The sequence below is a fragment of the Amblyomma mixtum genome, chromosome 1 (assembly GCF_055824585.1).
Source record: "Amblyomma mixtum isolate Tamu chromosome 1, ASM5582458v1, whole genome shotgun sequence".
NCBI classification, from domain to species: Eukaryota; Metazoa; Arthropoda; class Arachnida; order Ixodida; family Ixodidae; genus Amblyomma; species Amblyomma mixtum.
Genome location: NC_143012.1, coordinates 39362607 through 39387873, shown reverse-complemented (window position 1 = coordinate 39387873; position 25267 = coordinate 39362607). Strand labels below are relative to the sequence as shown.

Here is a 25267-nt window from a genome sequence, read left to right as displayed (position 1 = left end):
ATTGCGGTTGTGGTGCGCGAATGCGCTAACTCGCAGACTAAACCGTCATAAATTTTCTTAACTAATCAGACTTAGGTAATCATAATCATAATTGTCGCCGCGGTGGCTCAATGGTTACGGCACTCGGCTGCTGGCACGAAATAGTCGGGTTCGATCCCGGCCGCGGCGGTCGAATTTCGATAGAGGCGAAATTCTAGAGGCCCGTGTACTGTGCGACGTCAGTGTACGTTAAAGGACCCCAGGTGGCTGAAATTTCCGGAGCTCTTCACTACGGCGTCTCTCATAGCCTGAGTCGCTTTGGGACGTTAAACTCCCATAAACCATAAACACTAATCATAATTAATCTTAAGGGATACAGGATGATCATTTTGTGAGACTTCCTACCATTACTGAACGGAGAAGGCGTGTTAAAGCACTAACGCTCGTCGCGTGTTCCTTCAAGTCTCTCGTCCCTCTTTTTTTTTCGCTGTCCTCCTGTCAAAATTTAACCCTTTCACCCGCCCCATTTATGTCGCGTGGGGAAGTTTCGGATGCAACATCAAAAGTGTGATTGGTTTGGCTTGGTTTACGGGGGTTTAACATCCCAAAGCGACTCAGGCTATGAGGGACGCCGTAGTGGATGGCGCCAGATATTTCAACCACCTGGGGTTACTTAACGCGCACTGACATCGCACAGTACACGGGCTTCTAGAATTTCGCCTCCATCGAAATTCGGTCGCCGCGGCCGGGACCAAACCCGCGTCTTTCGGGTCAGCAGCCGAGCGCCGTAACCACTGAGCCACCGCAGCGGGTCTCAAAAGTATGATACGAGTAGTGCGTTTTAAAGAGCACCGTGCCTAAGTTCGAGGGCAGAGTTCGGGGGACGTCCTGGCCTTGGCAGTCTCCGAAGCTTCCGATGCGAGGGAGCCATTTATTTCGAATTACGAGAGCCCCGACGAGTCATTTGGACGCGTTCCACGCAAGCAGACCTTGGGACGAACGCTCACTTTATGCGAGCACTACATACATGCGTTTAGCTTCGTAGCGCACAGTTGAGAAATCGCGTCCTCTACGCGCGCAGGAACCACTCTTTGTTTGCGACGAGTTCGACAAAGCGCTAATTACTCCCGTGGAGGTAAAGACGCTAATTATCTTCTGTACTGACTTGGCACCGTTACCCAGTTGTTTTTCTTTCCGCGCGTGGCTTCATCCGTTCGCTTGATGCCCTCATTGCGAAATTTTACTTAGGGACAATTTCATTTCAGACATCTTGCTCCATACGTAATGGTGTTTTCAAGACAATTTTGCTGCGCATTCAAAACAAAACGGGTTTGTTCCTGTAGCTGAAAAAACATGCTTCGTCATCATTTGGTGTAATTCTGCTAGCTCCAGTAATCCGGAGGCCACGCCAACAAAACGGCTTTGTGGTAGCGATGAAGACTGTACGCTCTATCACCACAGTTGCTATGAACAACTACTGGAGACAAGGTCGCTGTAGGCAAGGTCCAATGCGTTCCCATCATCAAGTCTCAATAAAGTTCAGTGAATTCGCTTATTCGGTGCGCTATGAAGAATGAATAAAAGCAGAAAAAATAGGCATGCGGTACGTGACATGTGCGGTTTAACGTCTGGAAGCAACACAGTATCGAACAAACTCAATACATATAGCAATTTCTGATGTAATGTTTAGAACGTGTTTCATGGGAAATGAAAGTTGTTCACTTTTCTTTATTGCCCTCGTGACATTGGCTTAAGGTGATTTATCTATTTTTTTTTTTGTTCAGAGGGGCGCGGGGGAGGGGGGAGTGAAATAAATGCGAAAAGAAAAAACTTTAATTATTTATTTATTTATTTATTTATTTATTTATCATCATACCCACAGCGCCATTGGCTGGCATTACAGTGGGGGGGTAGAAGAAAAAGTACACAAATGCCACCGCGTGCAGGTTGTTACAAAAAAAAAAAGATAACAATGAGATAGAAAGAACACGGAATTATTATACACAAAAAAATGTCACAGCATGGAAGAAAATGAATCATTTGATAATATGGACACTACTTCCTCAGGCAGCTTGTTCCATTCCGAAACGGTTTTGGGGAAAAAAGACATTTTAAAAAGGTCAGTCCGGCACCTGTATTCTTTAACTTTAAGTGAATGATCTCTACGTAAAGACACGTAATCAGGGTTGGCTATATATTTGGTTCTGTCTATTCCAGTTCTAGAATGAAATATATTATGAAATAATTTTAAACGCAGTACTTTCCTACGTTTTTGAAGTGAGTCCCAACCCAAAGATTTTTTCGCGCTCGTTACACTAAAATATCGCCCATAGTTATTGAAAACAAAACGAACAGCCAAATTCTGAACTCTTTCTAGCTTTTGAACGTCAAGCAATGTTTTCGGATCCCAGACTGTGCAAGCATACTCAAGTATGCTTCTAACGTTTGTATTATACAGCAGTTCTTTAGTCTTTAAAGGGAAAAGTTTAGCGTTACGTCGCAGGAAACCTAAAACACGACAGGCTTTGGCAGTAACGAAATGCACGTGACGATGCCAAGACATTGAACTTGTTAAATATACACCAAGATATTTAAATTCCAACACTGAAAGCAGTCTGCTATTATTTATGTTATAAGTGAAAATATGGGGAACCTTCTTTTTAGTGAAACACATATGTACAGATTTTTGTAAGTTAATATGCATTCCCCAGTTCTCACACCACTGGGCCACTTTACACAAATCCTGTTGTAATGCATCGCAGTCACTTTGATCGTTAATAATTCTATACAATACACAATCGTCCGCAAAAAGCCGCATGTATGAAGAAATACCTGAAAAGATGTCATTCATGTAAATTATGAACAGTAATGGGCCCAAGACGGACCCCTGAGGCACCCCTGATGTTACAGCCACCTCATGCGATTGTTTCCCGTTGACAACAACACATTGACGCCTAACGCTCAAATATTCCTTTATCCACCTAATAACGTTCTCATTTATGTTGTACCAGTATAATTTTTGTATTAATAAGGCATGTGATACAACGTCAAAGGCCTTCCTAAAATCTAGAAAAATACAGTCAACAGAATATCCCTTATCTAAAGCACTTGACAGGTCATGTACAAATTCGGTAAGCTGAGTGACACACGAGTAACCACTGCGAAAGCCATGTTGATTAGTATTTAATAATGAATGTATACTAAGATGATTCATAATACTAGTATAAAACACATGCTCTAAAACTTTGCATAATACACTGGTCAAGGACACTGGTCGATAATTTGAAACAACATTCCTAGGTCCCGATTTATGTATAGGTACAACATTAGCAAGCTTCCATTCATCAGGCAAGGAGCCTTCCTGTAATGACTTTGTGAAAAGAATTTGAAGGTACCTTGACAACGCAAAAGCGCAAGAAGAGAGCAGGATCGTGGGTAAGCCGTCCGGACCGGTGGCACTGTTATCTTTTAAGCGTTCTAAGAGCGACACAATTCCTCGCTGATCAAATTCAATGTTCTCCATGGGTTCCGTACAGTTCAAGACAAGGCGAAAATCGGCAGGGCTATTGCTGTCCTCAGCAGAAAAAACTGAGCTGAAAAACGTGTTAAAGCACTTGGCTTTCTCCAGATTATCATGAACGATACTTCCGTTGTGATCGAGTGGCGGGATAGACAATTCATCCTTTCTGTTTTTTTTTATGTACTGCCAAAATTCTTTAGGGCGATTCTGGATACGCATGTCGAAAGACTGAAAGTAGGTAAATTTAGCCTCTTTGACCGAAGCATTCATATCCTTTGTAATCTTTTTTAACTGATCCATGTTATCTTCCGACGGATTTCTTTTGAAGCGTGCATATAGTTGTTGCCTCTTTTCAACGACTCTGCGCAGCGCTTTTGTGAACCATGGCTTGCTTTTGCTGCGACGTTTCGTCATCACCCATGACGGCACATGCTGCTCACGCAAATCAAAAAGTTTGGCTGTCAGTGTGCGCCACAGCTCATCAACGCTGAGTGAATCAGACAATGTTTCGTACACATCGACATAGGATTCAAGTGCCCAGGCTATCTCGGGGAAATTTGCCTTTCGGTAACTGTAAATGCGCCGATTGCCACAGTCTTCAAGTTTAACATACTGAAAGTTCATTTCCGCTAAAACACAACTGTGATCACTGATACCGGGCACTACAAGGGTAGAACAAGCTGCCGATGGTTGGTTAGTGAATAATAAATCCAAAACATTGTTGCCACGGGTTGGCTGCAGCACTAATTGGGATAAGCTGAATGAATTGCACAGATTTAACAATTCTTTGCCTACTGCGGAATTGGCTCTAGACGGAAGACATCCTGAGCTCCAGTCTAATTCAGGAATGTTAAAGTCACCTCCAATAACTAAACAGTCAGTTTTAACAGTTTCAATCATATCAGTTAGGTCGCTGATGGGTTCAAGCTGATTTCCAGGTGGCCTGTAAAACGAGCAAACTGATAGTAATTTACCATTTAAAAGTCTAATTTGAGCCCATACTGCCTCACATGTCCCAACATCAATTTCCATCTTACGAGAACTAACTAAGACGTCCACCAGTATAAATACGCCTCCTCCGTGCCTGTCTCGATCTTTTCGATAGCTGATATAGTTACTCGGAAAAACTTCGCTATCGCTAACATCCCCATCCAGCCATGATTCACATCCGATCACAACGGAAGGTCTCGCCATGTCAATTAGACCATGTAGCTTGTCCACTTTATTCTTAATACTTCTGCAGTTCAGTACTAGAATCGACAAAACAGAGTGATCCGGCTTAACTTGTCAAGAGGCTCGAACTACCTGCCCCTGAGATTCGTCGTAAATGTACTTGACATTATTCAAGTAAAGGACATCGTATTTCAGATGTGCTTTGCCATTGGGTCCCTTGCGAGGTTTGGCGTAGTCCCATAGCATTTTCCTCTTGTTTCGTACTGGTTCAGAGAAGTCCTCTGAAATGCTAGTAGAACTTCCTTTCAATTTCTTCGCATTTGACAGAACAGCCTCTTTTTCTTTGAATGAACTAAAATTAACAATTATTGGGCGAGTTCCTTCTGAACGGAACCGTCCGAGGCGATGGGCTCTTTCGATTCTGGGGTCTATTCCCAGAGTAGATCTACACAAATCTAGGACAAGTTTTTCAGAAATTGGTTGTGACTCGCGTTCATCCTCGTCCTTAATTCCATAAAAGAGCAGATTGCACCGTCGAGATCGATTTTCAAGATCGTCCACTTTCTTCATCAGAGTCTGCCACTCGGAACGCTGTCTTTCACTACTCGCCCTACAGTCCTCGACAGCGGCCCTCATTTCCTCAAGACCTGCAATCTTTGCTTCTAAATTGGCCATACGGGCATTCAGATCCGACATAGCTGTTTTGTTTTCATCCTGATAACTCTCGATAGTTGCAAGTTTTTCCTTAATTTCTGTCTGGCCTTGCAAAAGCTGCTGCAGGATTGCATCAGTAGGTCCTGGGTTAACTTCTATGTCGCCGCACAAAACCAGAAGCAAAAGGTAAAACGCAGCTCTTCGAAATAAAGAAAAACGACACCTTCTGCGTAACATGGGTCTGTGTGCTACAGAATGAGAAGAAACGCATTAGTGGGCTCTTTCCTCTTCACGTGTCAGGCCTTCACTTCTGTACTGTCAAAAGCCCAATTAAAGGGGCAGCCTGAAATCCTGGCTTTGGTGCATGATCACAATCTATCGATTTGAAACAAGGCATCGTGCTTTGAATGGAGCGAAGGAATTATTACGGTAACGAATTTTAACTAGCCAGAAGCAACACTGTACTGAACACACTGTCGCTGAAGTCTCCGGATTAATTTCTATCCCCTGGCGCTCTTTTAAGGTGCACCTAAATCTCAGTACATGGGCGTTTTTACATTTTTCCACCATTTCAATGCGACCGCTGTGGCCGGGATCGAACCCACAACCTTGACCTGAGCAGCCGAAAGCCACAGACACTGAACCGTAGTGGCTGGTGAAGGTTATTAAAAAGGTTTATTGGTTTATTGGGGTTTGACATCCCAAAGTAACGCAGGCTATAAGGGACGGCGTAGTGAAGGGCTCCGGAAATTTCGACCACCTGGGGTTCTTTAACGTGCATTGACATCGCACAGTACACGGGCCTCTAGAATTTCGCTTCCATCGAAGTTCGGCCGCCGCGGCAGGGATCGAACCCGCGTCTTTCGGGTCAGCAGCTGAGTGCCGTAACCACTGAGCCACAATGGCGGGGCTAAAGGTTATTAAAAACTTTGGACTGTTGTCATGCAAGTCTGGTTGCGATATTTGTTCTCTAAGTACTACAAGCTTTACTGGTTTCAGGCTAGACACATTCTGTTCCGAGCTCACCATTGGAATGCCTAGCCGGTGTCGTAATGCCCGCCGGATGTTTTTACGACCGATTTCGAAGCAAAGAAAAATATCTAAGAGCAGGCAAACGGGGCCTTGCCATTGGCTCAGGATGTGGCCTTGCTACAGACCGGAGTGCCAGAGTAGACTTGGCGAGCGAAGGGCGCTCCCTTGAAAGGTGCCGGAAGGGAGCAGTCATAACACAAACACAGCGCCCCCTAAACTCGATGTTGCTGGTGGCAAAACAAACGCGTGTTTAACGAGCCTACCTACACACAAAGGCTGCGCCCCCGCATCTGGACAAAATCGGCCTAATGGTGTTTGCCCGCTCGCTCCCAGATGGCGCGGCTTTTAGCTCGGTTTACGCAATCAAGCGAGGCACTAAAACGTGGTCAAGGGCGGGACAATAGGACGGTGGGTTGCACAGGTGTTGAAAGATGCTGTTCACCGAAGCAGCTATTAATGGAGCTGCGGAGTAGGCGCCATATAGAATAAGCATAACAACGAAGACGACGTCCAAGGTTTAGAAAACAACCTAACGCTAGAGCAAGCTATGACAGCTGTGGTCAAGGCTACAACAAAACTTTTTGTGGATACCAAACAAGTTACTAAGTGGCATGAACTTCCGCTACAAGCAAACACTTCTGTTTACCAGGCTGTTATATTCGAAGTTCGTTGTAGTTGTTAACATTATCCGTAGTGTTGTCATGAAACCCTCGGTTTTGCAGAAAAACGGCTTATGTACTCGTAAATACTTTTCGACACATTGTTGCTAATAGCCGCAGATGGCTACAGAACGACGGAAATGTTTGTTAAGTTTGCGTACGCAGTTTTTTTTACCGATGAATTAACAGCAAAATTGTCGAAATGAATTAATTTGCGCGGAGTTGATTTCACTTTGCCTAGAACACGATTTCACTTTGCCTTTGCCTTTATGTAAATTATGCTTGCCCCTTTCCCAGGGAGATTTCTTCGAAACCACGGTTTTCTCCCCTAATGTTCACACAGGCCCACAAAAGACAAGGTATGCAAAGCTAGAGCTCTGAAATGCCACTCCGCGTATTCTGCAAAATAGTATGATTTTCGCGTTTATTCTATATGACAGAATTTCGGCAGCTGAAATTAACCCTTACCAATGTTGCTAACCTATTTCTCTTTTTTCGTTTTCCTCATACCAAAATGTATCGTTCATCCTTCTTCGTTTTTTTGTTTTTTTTTTAAACGAAATTGTGAAACTTCATCATAAAAGGCCGAATGTTCCCTTTTTTTTTTATCTTTGTCTCACGGCGAAAAGCAGTCCGAAAGGCGCCCTGTGTCCTTAACTTGTACAGAGTCGATCACACTTGTCTAGGAACGCTGGAAAGGTGCCGTTCGGGTTGAACGAAGAGAAATGATGAAGCAGGTATTGACTTTCATTGATAATGCTTGCGCTGGAGAGCAGCTGAATAGAGACGTGAACGCACAGGCACCAGCGCCTTACCGCTAGCAAAGCAGTTGCGAAAAGATTTCCGTTCGTATGCTCCGCAGCACACCGTCCGAGCACTCTAGACAAGTGTTGTGATCGACTCTGTACGCTCCCAAGTACTTCAAGTTACCAGCGTATACCGAGGCCTCTTCTTTTGTTTTTCTTTCGCGGACAGCCTCTTTAGACTAATTGCAAGCTTCTGTAGGAGTAGCCACGGGATGAGTCCATTGCTTACACTTTCTCTGAAAGCTCATTAATATCTCGTGAAGACAGCGCGCAGAACCACGGAGCCCCTCGTTGTATTTCAGGAACTAAAGGCTTACATATGTCGAGAGGACAGAGCACATGGGCTCATGTTTGTCAACACGAAGTCATCTCAATCTATAAAGAGCTTTCATTGACGTCATACTAAAGGCGCACTGTGGTCCAGATGTGCTCGTTCAAGACCGGTGCCAAAAATGCACCTCTTTCCTTCCGCCAACTCCCTTGTCCTAGATTTCTTCTGTCCAACAACGCAGAGGGGTAGAGCACAAAGAAGAGCGGATCTGGTTTCACGGCACGTATAAGATCTGGTTCTGGTATAATCTGGATCTGGTATAAGATCATGCATAACATCTAGAAAAGCAGATCTGGTTTCACGGCACGTGTTCTGAATCCTGGTTCCAGACAACGCGGAAATTAAGAAGGAGTGCTTTCTTGGGTTCTGCGGGGATGAGGATGAACGTAGGTATCTCTGCGTAGGGACGCTGTCAGCGGGGAGGAGCCAGTCGTCGACTAGCTGCGAGTCAAGCGAACTCAATCTTTCGCACACTACCGCATGCGCAGTTTTCGCTGTTCTCTTAGAGAAACAAGACTGGATACTACGTCGAAGTAAACAGGGATAAAGGCAGCATGAAATATGAAATAACGAACGAAAGGGAGAGGTAGAGAGAAGGAACGAAGAAAGAAATTAAGAAAAGAAGAGAGGAAAAAGAGTGCAATGAAGGCAGGAGGAAAGGAAGGAAGGAAGGAGGGAAGGAAGGAATGAAGGAAGGAAGGAAGGAAGGAAGGAAGGAAGAAAGAGGGTAAGGAAGGAAAGGAGAAAGAAAGAAAAAAGAAATAAAGGCAGGAAGATATGAGAAAGTAAGGAAAGAATAAAGGAAGTAAAGAAGGATGGAAGGAAGGCGAAAAGAAAGAAAGAAGGAAGGGAAGAAAGAAAGAAAGAAAGAAAGAAAGGAAGAAAGAAAGAAAGAAAGAAGGAAGGAAGGAAGGAAGAGGGTAAGGAAGGAAAGGAGAAAGAAAGAAAAAAGAAATAAAAGCAGGAAGATATGAGAAAGTAAGGAAAGAATAACGGAAGTAAAGAAGGATGGAAGGAAGGCGAAAAGAAAGAAAGAAGGAAGGGAAGAAAGAAAGAAAGAAGGAAGGAAGGAAGGAAGGAAGGAAGGAAGGAAGAGGGTAATGAAGGAAAGGAGAAAGAAAGAAAAAAGAAATAAAGGCAGGAAGATATGAGAAAGTAAGGAAGGATGTAAGGGAGGGGAAAAGAAAGAAAGAAGGAAGGGAAGAAAGAAAGAAAGAAAGAAAGAAAGAAAGAAACAAAGAAAGAAGGAAAGAAAGTGCAGGAAGAGAGGAAGGGAGAAATATGGATGTAAGAAAGGAAAGAGGACGGAAGGGAGGAAGAAGGACTTGAGAAAAGAAGGGAGGACGGAAGGAAGGAAATCAGAAAGGAAGAAATACAAAAATGGTTTATTGGGGTTTAACGCCCTAAAGCAACTCAGGCTATGAGGGACGTCGTAGTGGAGGGCTGCGGAAATTTCGACCACCTGGGGTTCTTTAACGTGCACTGACATCGGACAGTACAAGGCCTCTAGAATTTCGCCTCCATTGAAATTCGACCGTTGCGGCCGGGATCTAGCCCTCCTCTTTCGTGTCAGCAGCTGAGTGCCATAACCCCTGAGCCACCACGGCGGTGGTGCATTAAAGACATTAAAGAAGCAAGGAAGAGAAAAAGACACGACACCCTAGTGGCTGAAGGTTGTTGCTTTTGTTTCTCCTATGGTAAGGATAACTAACTCCACAGTGGTAACAAAAAAGCAGGCATTTGTAGCGAAGAATTCTCTGCGACGTAGTGCTAAAGAAGAGACACAGTGCTATTTCCCAAAGGTCAAATGACATAACGAAGCTTTAGATCATGTTGTGAACTCTAAGAAAAACAAATAGGGCAGTGTCAGATAAGGAAAGAAAAAAGATAATAATATGAGCTTCTTGTTCGAAAGAGAAAAATAGTTTTGAATAAAGGTACTCGCCACTTTCTTTTACCTAACTTGGCGCCTACTTAATACATTGTATATGAACACTAACTGCCGTTATCAAGGCAGTCCTAACTGATCACCCGACGCCCATTTCTTTCAGCGTTAAACCGATGTCCCCGCTTAACCAGACCACAGTTAGGGCTGCCCGTGTTAAATTGGCAAATGAAAGCTGGACTTTCTTTCTAGGGCTCCAAAAACCGCTCGTCGCAGATAATGATAACCACAGACATAATTCAATTTCGAACTCATGTCTGGTACCTTTCACTTTTGGTTCGCCTTTTGACTTTCCGGACAATAGGAAGGATCATAGCCTTGCAATCACAAGGTCCCCACGCTTTCTCATTCCACAGCAAGCAGTGTTTATTAAATCTACATACACGCAGCACCGATATAATTGCCAGTGCCTCCAGTGGCGAAGCTCACGTTGAACACACTGTTATAGCTGACGTCCAATATAGTTACAGTCGTTGGCCTTAAGGCAGGTATACTTGTGGTTTTAAAATTACACCGCCGTACGTGCATGGAAACATCAGAAAGCTTTAGCACAACACGATGCGCTAAAGCAGTTCCCAAGAGTTAACTGTGCCTACGCGGTGGCAGGTGTGCGGCTGCACGTGTCATATCTTGAGGAAGGGGGTCCCGAAGTATGTCACCCATCGCGCTATGCAAGAAAATTATTTAATTATTTTCCCGCAAAGTGCAATATGTGTGCAGAGAAGGACCCTCCCATTTAAACAGAAAGAAACTAAGTCATGTGAAATTGGTTTGGTTTGGTTTATGGGGTTTTACGTCCCAAACCGACTCAGGCTATGAGGGACGCCGTAGTGAAGAGCTCCGGAAATTTCGACCACCTGGAGTTCTTTAACGTGCACTGACATCGCACAGTACACGGGCCTCAAGAATTTCGCCTCCATCGAAATTGAATTAAAAAAGAAGTAGCTTAACTAATTTACCTCTTTTCCGAGCGCGGGATCTCGGTTCAGGGTACGAAGGAAATGATCAGAGAGAATGATATTGATCTACGCCAATGCCCGCTGCAGACCATAAAGCATTCTATCATGTATTAAAGACGTCTTATAGATTATACGTGCACCAGAAAAGAAAGGTGCCCACTACGCATGTGCAGTGGCCATTAGGGGACGTCAACCTGCCACTGCGCATGCGCAGAAGGCCTCCGGCTTGTCCGGTATACGTCTACGCTGCTAAGTCTCACCGACATAACATCGAGCATAACATCATCGACATAACATCGAGCATAACATCATCGAGCATAACATCATTGAGCATAACATCATCGAGCATAACATCATCGAGCATAACATCATCGAGCATAACATCGAGCATCAACACAACATCGAGCAGTGTGCACTCACGGCTGAAGTTGAGGTTGATGGAGGAGTCGACCTGGCCCTCGCGGTTCTTGGCGAACACCTTGTAGAGGCCCCCATCCGACTCGATGACGTCATTGAGCTCGAGCGACACGTGGTACTTTCTCGGCTCGATCTCCACCACGCGGATGGCGGTGCGGTGGTCGTCGTGCAGCTGCACGTCTCCGCGGAACCAGGACACCTCGGGCCGCGGGTGTGACGTCATCTGGCACTCGAACACCAGCCGATTGCCATCGTCCTCCTGGCGCAGCGTGGGCTTGTGCAGGAACGACGGCGCCGACACGTCCTCCTCGTCGTCCACCATGGCGGCGGCACCCGGTCGCAGCAGGCCCCTGCTCGGGGCGCGCCTGAGCAGGCACAAACAGAAGAAAACGAACGTTCGCGTTGAAATATATACATGGTTTGGTATTTTAATTAATTCGCGCGTTCTATTGACCAGACCTGCTATAGCACCTATAGAGCATTGATTGCAAAGTTGGGTAATGTGGGCAGGAGGTTACTTCGTTCAAGCATAGTTGTGATCAGTGACTGCTTACCAATATACTCTTGATTGCTAATACCTATTCTGTTCTAAATTTGTAATCAATAGAATGATGGTTGGTTTGGTTTGGTTTATGGGGTTTAACGTCCCAAAGCGACTAAGGCTATGAGAGACGCCGTAGTGGAGGGCTCCGGAAATTTCGACCACCTGGGGTTCTTTAACGTGCGCTGACATCGCACAGTACACGGGCCTCTAGAATTTCTCCTCCACAGAAATTCGTATACCGTGCCGCTTTGCTGAGGTAGCTACCATCACAAGGGAGAGAAAAGAAAACAGAAAAAAACTAGGTGCAGATTACATCCGCGGGAGTTGTGTTTTAATTAATTCGCGTGTTCTATTGACCAGGCCTGCTATGGCAGCTACAGAGCATTGATTGCAAAGTTGGGTAATGTGGGCAGGAGGATACTTCGTTCAAGCATAGTTGTGATCAGTGACTGCTTACCAATATACTATTGATTGCTAATACCTATTCTGTTTTAAATTTGTAATGAATAGAATGAAGCACTCCGTATACCACGCCTCTTTGCTGAGGTAGCTATCATCACAAGAAAGAGAAATGAAAACAGAAAAAAAACTAGGTACCGATTACATCTGCCGTAGTGAGGAAGATCAGGAATAGCAGGCTCAACTCGTGAATTTGCAATTGGCGCATTTGCTTTGAATGCTCTATGTCATGCATGAGAGTGAGGCAATTGCGTTTCATTTTTCGGACGGTTACAACGAGTTCTTAATGGTGTGAGAAATGTATTGGAATGAACTCGACCATCTTGTCGTGCAGCGTGTTTGCGTGCGGCGCTCCTACAGCATTCGTCCTGTTGGACCCGCCGCACGTTTGAGGTTACGGCCTCGCCGCATACGTGCAGCGTTCATGGCACGATGCTCCGCCACTGCTGCATCCATGACCCTCCCGCAACGCGACTCAAGGGCTGCGTCGCCGCTGGCGACTTCATCTAACTGCTGTCGCTGCTACTGCGCATGCGCGCAGGACGCCGCGCCATCCATTCACTTCAAGGTGTTTTCGCGAGAAGCGTTTCGAGGCGTTTGGCCCCGTCTTGTTGCGAAATTGCCACCATGCCCCTTACTCATAACAACAGTCAGCGCGAAGTGCAAGGTACTGGCTACGTGGACGATGTGTGAGCATGTGATCGCGGACGCTGGATGGACACGGCTAGTACTACTACTGCTGCTACTGCTACTAACTACTACTACTACTGCTACTACTACTACTACTAATGCTAATACTACTATTGCTACTGTTATTACTAGTACTACTGCTTCTACTACTGCCACTACTACTACTACTACTACTACTACTGCCAGCACTAGTACTACTGCTACTACTACTACTACTGCCGGTACTAGTGCTGCTGCTGCTGCTGCTACTACTGCTACTGCTACTGCTACTGCTACTACTACTACTACTGCTACTATTACTACTACTGCCAGTACTAGTACTACTGCTACTACTACTACTACTACTGCCAGTACTAGTGATGCTGCTGCTACTACTACTACTGCCAGTACAAGTACTACTGCTACTGCTACTACTACTACTGTCAGTACTAGTACTACTGCCAGTACTTGTACTACTGCTACTTCTACTACTGCCAGTACTTGTACTACTGCTACTACTACTACTGCCAGTACTTGTACTACTGCTACTACTACTACTGCCAGCACTAGTACTGCTGCTCCTACTTCTACTGCCAGTAGTACTACTACATGGGTAGCCATGGGCCCTCGCTGTAACAGCTAGAGCTGTAAAAAATAACTAAAATATTTTCCTTCTTTTAACCTATTTTACGCTCCGGCGAAAGTAATTGCCCAGTAGCCGAGTGTCAGGTTACGTAAGCCAAATAACCTACGTAACCTGCCTGGCACAAAAAATTTGTTTCATGCTGCTATGGAGCTTCAAGTTGGCTGCAGTCATGCTTTCATGAATCAACTCTAGCTGTTTGCGACACATATCTACGTTACACTTTAATACTTATACTTCCATCCGTACTTCACAATACTTTACAATACTTTATTCATTTTAAAGATCTTCGCTCTTTGACCTTCTTGTATATTTCTGCATGAGTTACCCTGTAGGCCAACCGGTACAGGTCCATCGGACTGCTCGGTGAACTGCACGGCCCACCGCAGCTGTTTGCCATAAAGGTTTACTTAGTAGAGTGGTTCGCTCACAATAGACTGCCGTCACACCCAGCTCCGGTTGCCCGCATTACTTAAGAGGCGTTCTATCACTAAACATGCCCCAAAGTCAAGGAGCTTTTCACTCAGCCAGCACGAGGTCCTTCTTGGCAGTTTGCCGCCAGGAGGGTGTGAATCATGCCGGGAGACAACTGACTGTCAGAAGCCTCCGTACATGTTACAACACGGCCGGAGAGGTTTCAACGCGTTTGCTACTATCCGTCTTCACCAAGTGGAAAAACTGATTAAACATTCTTCCAAGCACATTCAATGTATTTTCTATGATGTCTTTTCTAATTCACTTGCGTCATATGCCTTATATAGCCGCTAGGTGTTACTGTTTTCTTCTCTTTTTTTGGTTTGGTTTGGTTTATGGGGTTTAACGTCCCAAAGCGACTAAGGCTACGAGAGACGCCGTAGTGGAGGGCTCTGGAAATTTCGACCACCTGGGGTTCCTTAACGTGCACTGACATCGCACAGTACACGGGCCTCGAATTTCTCCTCCAAAGAAATTCAGCCGCCGCGGCCGGGATCGAACTCGCGTCTTTCGGGCCAGCAGCCGAGCACCATAGCCACTGAGCCACCGCGGCGGCTCTTCTCTTTTTTTTTAATTTAAAAGTCGATCCAGGATATATCGGGCTGTTGTCTAACCGCCCAGTTAGAACATTGTCTTAAATATCCCTCGCAAAGGTATAGCCCTAATGGTCGCCTTTATCGAATACGCGTTCAGCGGAACACGCTATATATCGAACGGCACGCCGCCCTCCTGTATGTTCCGTTTCTGCTGAAAGCACTCTCCAATCACTTTTCGTAAGCGGAGAAGGGTCGGCTCTGCGGCTTGGGCATCTGCTGGCAGCGCAAGCTTTTTCAAACCACTCGACGAAGTGATCGTGAGGTGTTCTCGAGGGTGGCTTTCGATCCCTTGTACTAAATTTCCACACCACACTTCTGTCATGCAGTGAAGACAACCTTCTTGTCTGGCGTGCTTAGCTGCAGACGGTGCAGCGGAAACCAACTCTACCTTAATTTTAATTACATTATTACGTTTATAGTTTACTGGTAATAGGATTAGACAATATAATAGGCAGTGGCTAGTCCCAAAACGCCGTCCGCTGCGGCTTCGATGCGAAGCAAGTTAGGCCTAGCAACTCCTAACGAGCGGTGCGCTGCAAGTCCGACGGTCGGCGGCGCGTCCCTGCAAGAAAAGCATCACTAGCTTGGACGAAATGTACTCTTGCTTCTAATGTACGTACAAGCTTACCTGTTGTCACTTTTTACATATCGAATCATCGATATATCGAAGTATTTCGCGTTCCCCTTGCCTCACGTCTCCTTCGCTGTGTCCCGTCTTCTTCGTTTCTGTTGTCCTCGTCATTCAGCTCTAAAAGTGCGGCGAATCCCATTAGAGTTCGATATATCCGGGATCGACTGTATTATATTCTGTTTCGTTCTTTTATCACCGTAGGCGCAAGGTATCGTCGTTTTCAGCTTATCTTCAAGGGCAAGCACTGACCACGCGCCAATTGATTTTTATTGCATAAAACACTCGCCTGTGCTTGTATGTATAGACGTAGCGCACTCGCAGTTGACATTGTTTATAGCGTTTATACATAACAAGCATAGCTACAGCTATAATAGTTCTCAGTCTTCATTTAGTCAGTTCGTAAGCATCTTAGCTGATTTACTTCTAGACAAAATCAAATAGAGCAAATTGCAAGGCAGTTTTTTTTAAACACCTAGCGGGTGCCGGCAGCATCTTATGACCCTTTCCCCAGCATTTCCCGAAGCCAAAGTAGTGACAGTGAAAATGCGAATCTCACCGCAGCTCAACCGCCATCTGCACACGAAGAGTTCGAAGCACTTACATGTTTCGTTTGGTCCCTGAACTAGCGCGGTACGCAAGCGCTCAAACAGACGTCAGGTGTGTATTGTTTTTCTGTTGTATACCACGGGGCTGAAGGTGAGGAGAAACCTTACGCAGGTGCTGGGTTCGCAACAAGCAAAGCTGAAATTCCCACATTAACACATTATGTCCTGATCTGAAGAGAACTTCAGCGACGCGCCCTTTCTAGGTCGGCTTTGGCTCCTGTTAACAGAGTAACTATTCCTTAGCATCTACGTAAGCATAGTCATGCTACTTCAAAAGAAACCTATAGAGTTTTCTTAGGAACTGAGAAGTTGAATAAAAATTATTCCCGGGGTAGTGCGTCGTAACGAAAAACTTTTCCCGGCTGGCCAGAAAGATCACTACTAGTTTAGACGATTGGGATAGTTGACGGAACATGGAGTCTTCGCCGTTTTGTGGTGATGGAGAAAATATTTATTTCACAGTCTGGGAGGTAGGTTGATGTGGTTGGTGGTCCTTTATCCGGGACTCCATTGGCTGTCCCTGCTGTCCGTGCTCTCTCCAGGGCGTAGTCAGTCTGACGATGGTGACGATAAGAGCCGCTTCCAACCCCTCAGTCGTTGGCTGGGCTATTGGTGAAGTTTACGGATTTTCGCGTGTCTCAAATACTCTTGCGACATTGTGCTTGCCTCGTGTTTGTCCGTATGTGTTGCGCTGTTTCCAGAAACCAGAAAGATTTCCTATCGACCTATTATGGCATGTGGGGCGCATATAACGTCTCGAATGTGCACGTGTGCTGTGAGAGACGCAGTAGCAGCGGATTCCTGATTAATTTCGAGCACCTGGTGTTTTCAAACGCGCACTGACACCGCGTAGCACACGGGCGTTCGTACACTTCGTCCACAGCCGCCCTCGATCCATCTCCCCACTCTACGCCCCCCCCCCCCCCCCCCCCTTTCAGAATTCACCCACTCCTCTCCACCCTCCACTAGGCGTCTACCCATGGGTGGGCCACTCAGGCGAAGAAAGAAAAAGCGACGGCGAAAACCATTTCGAAGACGCAGTGGGAATGCCAGCTGCCCTTCAGAAGCACTATCAACCAGCCCCCCCCCCCCCCCCCCCCCACTTAGCTAGGAGGCTGTGCACCCCGCCACCTTCACCGTCCAGAAAAATTCTGTTGCGTCTGCTAAGCCTGTACATAGAGTAAAAACATCAAAGCAGTCACCGCGGTCGAACCCAACTGCTATCGCAGCTTATTCGCATAAGTTTAGTAGTCTTTTTTGTCACTTTATTAGAAGCCCCATGAGGCACAAAGCCGTATTCCCTCCTAAAATTCAGCCATTGGTTGGAGGGAAGTAAGGTCCCCAGATCGGAGCTTTCTCATTGACTAGAGGACAGTGACGTCACCAGACGGTAGCATTCCCATTGGCTGAAGGGAAGTGACGTCACCAGACCGGATCATTCTCATTGGCTGGAGGGAAGTAACGTCACTTCCGGGAAAGGCACCCACAGCTGCTAATGCTATCCCATTGCCAACACATAATGGAATCAGGTGTCCCTATGAATATTTTAACGCAATACCGTTAAAGGCCCCATTCATAAAATCCGCTGTTGGCGTTGTCGGTGTCGGCATTTCAGCGAAAAATCACGGGCATGGCTATGGCAGGTGGTGCCCAGAGAGCAACCTAGGAGGCAGGTGGGCCACCTAGGTCACGTGACCTTGTGACGTCATCGCAATCTGCCCACCGGATAGTGAGTAAACTGCCCATCGTGGCATGAGGACTCCCAAAGTATGAGGACTCCCAAGGATCTATGAGTGTAAAGCATAGAATGACCTTCTACATATATGAGAATGAACCCATTACGCCATCACGACATACACTTAAGCCGAAGCTTAAGTGCCGTGTCTTTTTTTTTTCTTGCTTTTCGGCACCGAACACTCTTTCGCCGTCACCTCTGGTAGCGCAGTTGCTCTGGAACGTGGCCGCGGAGCCAATCCAAGACCTCGCATCGAAATATTCGAGCGTGCCAATCTGCAGCTCAGGTCTCGACCCAGAGTCGGAGGAACTCAGCAACGGGGAGAGGACGCCACTCCTTCGCGACGCTATATTGGTTCTCAAGACGTGTTCATAATTACGTACAGCGCCGAGCGAACGGCAGGTCTTGTCGATAATATCAGGGAGCCGCTTGGCAGACGCCTGTTGTGGGCTGATAGCATCGGACAAGCTGAGTCAGTGACAGAGCCACCTTGAAGAAGTAAAGTTGCTTCATTTTTCTTGGAAGTTCGCTGCACTACCTTTCAACCTCTGAATTGGCGTTCAAGGACGAAAGATTGGCGATGAGTTCGAAGCCAAATCGGTAGCTGACGAACACTGTAGCCGCGTTTACGTGCATGTGACAGAATGCGTCTTGAGTAGATTTTTCGAGAGAAAGAGAAAGTTTTGATAAGGAAAGGCGCACCTCATCTACTCCCTTCCTCGACGTTTCGGCACTTTCCATTAAAAGAGGACTGGAGTCCATTTCTGTCGCATGCATGTAAACGTGACTTAAGCTATGTTTACCTGAACTCGACAGAAGTCGAATCGAGTCGTCCCTTTGAAGAAAGAGTGCAAAAACATCGAGACAGACCTCAAAAGACTATCCACGCCTTTTCTTCTCAAAAACTCACCCTTTCTAATAATCAACTCGACTCGCAATCTGTCGAGTCCACGTAAACGCCTGCTATATGCTTAGGGTATAGACCAGATCCTAGCGAGGCTTATTCGACCAACGCAGGTTAACGCGAGAGCTAAACTCAATCTAAGCAGGTAAACATTTAAAGCTCAGCTTCTCGGGAGCCACTGCCTTTACATCTCTTGTCTTGGACTAGTAAAGATAGGGGTGGAGCCCCATGAATGTTGAAGTTCTGACACCAAGTCGTAAGCTACGTCAGCACTACGTTGCGAGTCCGCGCTGGAATATGAACACCTTCGGCAAAGTTCTCTTGACCATCGCATGGGAATATCATTCATGATGTATCTTCCTTGCACAATACTGGAGACAGCCAGTTATAGAAGCTTCAACTAAAGGTGAAAAGTCGGTCGTTGTCGTCAGAGGCAGGCACGGGCACGGGTCGCAGCTTCGCGAAAACAATAAAGTAAAAGCGCAAAAGCGTGCCCGTCAGCATGATAAGAAACAAAATAAAACTCGCTCCTCGTGTTGGAGGAAATCAGTAAAGAAAGATCCCTCCGCCAAAGCGTGTTTCGTCGCTTGAAGAGAAACTTGACTGCGACCGCAAACGTGACGAGGTTTAGCCGCAGTGCGCTGGCAAGAAGGCAGATGAGCAACGTACTTCCACACGAGCAATGGGGACATTCTTTTCCTTCACCTTTTTTAAAATAAGCCACTGCCACCCCCACTTTTCCACCGGCCTGTTGTCATAACCCCGAAGATTCACTTGTGATATTCTTGCAGATTGTGCTCCCCACGCGTACGAGCATAGTTCAGTAGTTCAGTAAACAAGATGTCAGGACACTTCAGTCCAGATGTCGCTGGTACTTTCCTTCGATAGTTTTTTTTTTTTCGAGGTTACCTACTTAGTCTATTCTTCTCTGCCTGCCATGGTGGCTCAGTGGTTATGGTGCTCGGCTGCTGACTCAAAAGTTCGATCCCGGCCGCGGCGGCTGAATTCCTTTGGAGGAGAAATTCTAGAGGCCCGTGTTCTGTGCGATGTACAGCCTTTGTCAAAAGTTTAGAGCCCAGGAGGTTTGCTTCTAAGCACTATTGTGGCCCTCCTGTAGCACTAATGGAAGTCCTACGCATCGGAGGGAGCACGACCAAAAATCTTCTTACCTTCAGGAGATTTGGGACGCTGAGGACGCATTACGAGCAAAGCAGTGTGGCCCAGAAGCAGACCCCCTGGGCTCTAAACTTTTGACAAATGCTGTACGTGCGCCCTAAAGAACCCCAGGTGCTCGAAATGTCCGGAGCCCTCCACTACGGCGTCTCTCATAGCCTTAGTCGCTTTGGGACGTTACACCCCATAAACCAAACCATAAACCAAACCTATTCTTCTCACAAGCCCAGCATAGATACCACTGTGTCCTATCGAAGCTACACCGGGCCACTCCTACAGGATTTATAAATGCTTCGCATTTTAAAAAATCCCGACTGCCGTGCCTCGCAATCACCAGCCATACCACGTACTGACCTGCAAAGAGGTTTTCTTTTCGGCCATACGCTGGAACCCTACGAAACACCTAAAGACCAAAAAGTCTCGAAAGGAGAGGTCAGGGGTTCTCCTTACCTTACACAGAGTTAGAGCTTAAGAGGCGACAAGTTCTCCACTACGCGACTAAGAAACAAACAGTGTTTCTTGGTTTCTTTCGGCAAATAGGGTACCTCTCTTCCCGTCTGTTGGGTAACAAATCAAAGACGCTACCACCAGCCGATTTCTTCACTCTTCGCCGCATCAATTTCCTCTGTCATTGGCTTTTGTCAATGAGGTGGTGAGACGTCTTTTCTACTCTATGTGTTACCAAGAACCTTGCAGACATCGAGAAATGTAATGAAGCTAACTTCGTCGAGTGGCCGCAGATCCGTGAAAATTAGCATTCCTCGGAGCTTAACGTATCGCGCTCGCGCCATATTGTGTTCGCTGCTGGACGCGATGGATGTGCCCCACTGGACGCAAACCGAAGCTTCAAACAGCTGACAGCGCCGAACAAGAGAATGGAGTACATCTGACATTGACCAAGCCGGCTGAACTGCTGTATATCGACACCGCGTCAAGATACCGCGCAGCCTGCCATTGATAAGGTGAACCAATGATAAGGTTAACTGAACACACTAAACAATCAATCCCGATGGGAGTAGGCGTGTAATCTAGTGTGTGTCCTGCCTAATCGAGGTTCGATATAATCCGCTCGACTTGGGGTAGATCCCCTCCCCCCCCCCCAAAAAAAAAAATACAAAGTACGCATTCCGTATTCTAGGGGGGGGGGGGGGGGGGGGGATTTACTTCAGGACCAGCGGAGTATATGGAACATCGATTACGCAGGACACACACTAGAGGACACGCCTACTCCCATCTGGGCTGATTCGTGTTTGGAGTGAAGTTTCATGAAGTTCATGACCGAACAGCCAGAATAGCTTCAATTCGACAGCAGTTCACCATGCATCCTAGTAGCGTTGCATAACGCTGCACGGAACTCCTCAAACTCGGCTCGGGGTAAGCGAAGCGGAACAGGACATCAGGTAGGGCAAGGGTAAACAAACAGACCGAGGAGGTCGCGCGGAGGATGAGGGACCAAGTTAGACGTGCCGAATCGGCAACGCCAGCGCAACATCGGGTCCTGCCGTGACCGCGCCGGCAGCCATGGCTGATGTGCGCCGGATGACAGGTGTCTGCCATCTCGGCGACGGCGCGCGGGGGCGCAACGGCGAGCAAACAATGCCAGCTCTGTGTTCCCGCCGCTCCTAAGGGTGTACGTTTTCTGTATTTGCGGTGCACTTGGGGTCGATTTGAAGGGTGTGTTCTAGTTGTATTTGGGGTGTATTTGCTGGATTCGTGCGCATGGAGTCGTGCATTGTTTGGAGACACGAATCTTGGACCCCATTTGCCTGGAAACGTGGTTCCTCCAGCTTACTTCTACAGCGAGAGCTGTTACTGCCTCAAGCAACGAAATGTCGGCGTCGGTGGTGTCCGCATCAGGCGCAGGTTTGAGAGAAGGCGGTATGTGATATGTGGGGTTTAAAGCTTCGAAGCGACGTCTGGGCTATGAGGAACGTCGTAGTAGACGGCTCCGGATTAAGGTATACCATCTGAGGTTCCTCAACGTTCGCTACCAAAGCACGGCCCACGAGCGTTTTTATTTTGCATTTCGCCTCCCGCCGAGGAACGGATTCGAACCCGTGACCTAGGGATCAAGAGTTGAACGCCAAAGCCAATGGGACACGCACTTGGAATTGTCTGCGTGCGATAGCCTGAAACATCTGTCATAACAGAAAACTCAAAGGCGTGATCACTTCGCGACCACGTGGTAGTCTTACAGCTAACGAGAATAGACCTCTGTCATGCTCACCGGCCAGCCAAGGTAGTGATATCATTAAAGTCCGGTTTTCATGTGCGAACATTAAAAACTTAAATAACTGCAAGCGAAGAAGCATTAACGATATGTGCACGAGCATCACATTTTCTCTCAGTCCTTCGCATTCATAGAGAATGCTGAAAACAAGTTGGGGCGCCGTTCGCCAGCAACATGCGGATTTGTTGTCACCTTGTCGCTCTTAACCAATACTGATGTCAGGTAACAGTCGGCGGGTGGCGCATGTTACGGGAGTAGAGGTATCTTTTTAGCGCTAGCTGTACGCTGAGCGTCAGCTGGTGTCACGATGTTCCGCGTACGCACAGGTGAAGGCCAAGAGACTATCAACATCTCCGCCTCCCCACAGCTCAGCCAATGACGTCACTCGGTGGCTCCTCTCGTCGGCGGCGAGCGGAGCGGCGCACCAGCTGCGCGGCTGTGACGTCACTCGGCTCCTCGCGCATGCGCACAAGTGGCACCGAAGGCTCACAGCGAAACCTCGAGACTGCGGGTAATGTAGCTCTCGCTACAAAACTGACTGTCTGCTTTGTGTTCCAGAGCAGATGTAAGCATGAAATTCATTCTAGGACGTCTCATAGCTGGCGGTAGCCGAACTTCAGTCTAAAGAAGCCTTCGTTCCCGGCAAATTTTCGTGGCAGGACAGCACACTTGGTTTCATCCGCCGCTTTTGTTCTGCAAGGCCCGCCCGACCTTTTTTTGGCCCTTTATTTGTCCTATTAGAAAACACAAAAAAAAAACATAAAAGAAAAGAGAGGGAGCTCAGACCAGCAACGCTTTACCGGGCCCAAAGCCAATCGAAGATAAATAAAAATAATCCAAAGGCTCAAAATAAAAGCTACAAATCAAAGGAAGAAGCGGAAAGGTGAAAAAAAAATAAAAATGAAAAAATCCATGGCGCCAAGGCTTAGAGCCCCGGGCATGACCAGCTCCGGTGGTGCTGAAAAGGTATATGTGGCGACAGCACGTGCTATACAGAACGCTGGGATGGATGCTGCAACTACAGCCACTGCCAATGGAACACTAGCATAGGGGTCCCCTTTATTCTCTCTTACAACCCCTTCAAAAGACGTTCATTTCACCTCCCCATCCGTTGCTCCACCGACAGCAACGTCGACGCAACCGCAAAAAATGGAGTCGCAGTCGTGTTGGCGCCACCTACGCGTCTTTGGCATCGTGCCGGCGCTGGCCACGTGGGTCACTGCAGGTGCTTTGAGTGCCTCCACGTTCAGACACATCTCTTTTTCGGACTGAGCAGCGCGTCCAACGCTTCCCGTTGGATTCATAAGGTGTTTTGCGCTTTTTGAAGCTCCATAGAGCTCGCACACGCGACAACGGCCTCCGCAAATATTCGTGGTGCAGAGCGAACGAATGACAGATGACGAAGGCGATATCCAAAGCACAGCACGAGGGGCTGTAGCAAAGGCCGGCGGAGTAAAGCATCAGGAAACAAAGCTGTCCTGTTCGCGCCGCCAGTGGTTCGAGTCTGGCTGGGCGCAGAAGTTTTTAAAGGTGCACTGAAGAGGAATCTGAACTCGTCTTTTTGCCGCGGGAACTCAATCTGCACGTTCCGAGCATTCTTAGAAACTTCGATTTTTTGCCCTGTGTGGCCGATTTTCCTCAATAAATCGAATTAACGTCCGGCTCCCGCCTTTTTTTTTTTAATTCTCCCTCGTACGGTGGGCGGAGTCGACCAACGCGTGGAGTCCCTTTCAGCCAGTCCCGCGGCGGCTTGCCGCTCTGCCATCGGCGGAGTAATACGTAATAGCCCGTAGAAGCAAATAGTCCGCGCGTATTTTCATTTCTGCGGGCTTATTTTGCGGTTATATTATCTGCGAATGAAACTATTTATTCACGGAAACCTAAAAAACAAAATAAAGCGAAAGCAAAGCCTCCACAGAGCTGGGTGCAAGGCACTCCACGCGTTGGTCGACTCCGCCCACCGTACGAGGGAGAATTAAATAAAAAAGGCGGGAGCCGGACGTTAATTCGATTTAATTAGGAAAATCAGCCACACAGGGCAATAAATCGACGTTTCTAAGAATGCTCAGAACGTGCAGATCGAGTTCCTGCGGCAAAAAGACGAGTTCAGATTCCTCTTCAGTGCACCTTTAAGGCGAAAGCCTTTAATGGCTCATATTGTCGTCCGTTAACAAAGCGTGTCACACGCGCTTAACTCGGGAACTAAAACAGATAAAAGAAAACTGTAACGACGAAAAAGTTCCTGTTCAAGCGAAGACGACGACGAACTTCTGACCGTTGTGTTGAGCGGCATTGCCATCGCTTTGTGTGTGTGCTCGTGGTGCTCGACCTCTGTGTCTACGAGGCCTGTGTCTCTGTGTCTACCGCCGGCGCACAGTACTCTAACCATCCCAGTACCCATCTTACAAAACCAATGGTTTCTTCGGATAGAGGAGGAAAAAAGTAACCAAGAATCCGAGTTAGATGACTGTAGAATAATTAGTTTAATTATAGGCGAAAATGTCCCGAAAGACGGGGGTTCGATCGCTGCCTGCGCCAGTCGAATTTCGATGGAGGCGAAATTCGAGAGGCCCGTGTGCTGTGCGATGTCAGTGCACATTAAGGAACCCCAGGTGGTCGAAATTTCCGGAGCCCTCCACTACGGCGTCTCTCATAGCCCGAGTCGCTTTGGGACGTTAAACCCCATGTGTTTGTGTGCTAGATGTTCCTTTGCCTTGTACCTCATTGTATTGCCCCTCCTGCCTGGGCCTACTAAGACTGGCACTATTGAATAAATAAAAATAAATAAATAAATAAAACATAAACGAAAGATTTGAAAGCCTAAAAGCCTGGACGAGAGTCGTACGTACAATCACCGTAAATAGTGTGCGGGGGCCGACTTTGGGAAAGAAATATATTTCCGTTCGAGGTTCATTGCTCTAAATTTTGTGCTGTACTGTGTAGTAAGCACATTCGAAACTATTCTGCGTATATTTATTTTTTTATATGCGCGAAGGCACCAGTTAAATTTATTTTTTCCCCTTTTATTGCATTTCACAAGCATTAGTATGCAGGTGTGAGCACACAGCCTCTACAAGGGCGGACATGCTAAGATTTTAGTGATTTATTGGGATTTAACGTCGAAAAGCG

The 25267-nt window shown here is 46.9% G+C and overlaps 1 protein-coding gene across 1 annotated transcript in view; it reads right to left on the bottom strand.

The window, feature by feature from the left end:
• Positions 1–25267, bottom strand: part of bt (projectin protein bent) — a 221564-nt gene that overhangs the window by 184667 nt on the left and 11630 nt on the right. The window contains exon 2 of the mRNA XM_089548430.1: positions 11479–11840. Coding sequence (XP_089404556.1) covers positions 11479–11797 — 319 coding nt within the window. The 5' untranslated portion in view covers positions 11798–11840. The remainder of the gene's footprint in view (positions 1–11478; positions 11841–25267) is intronic.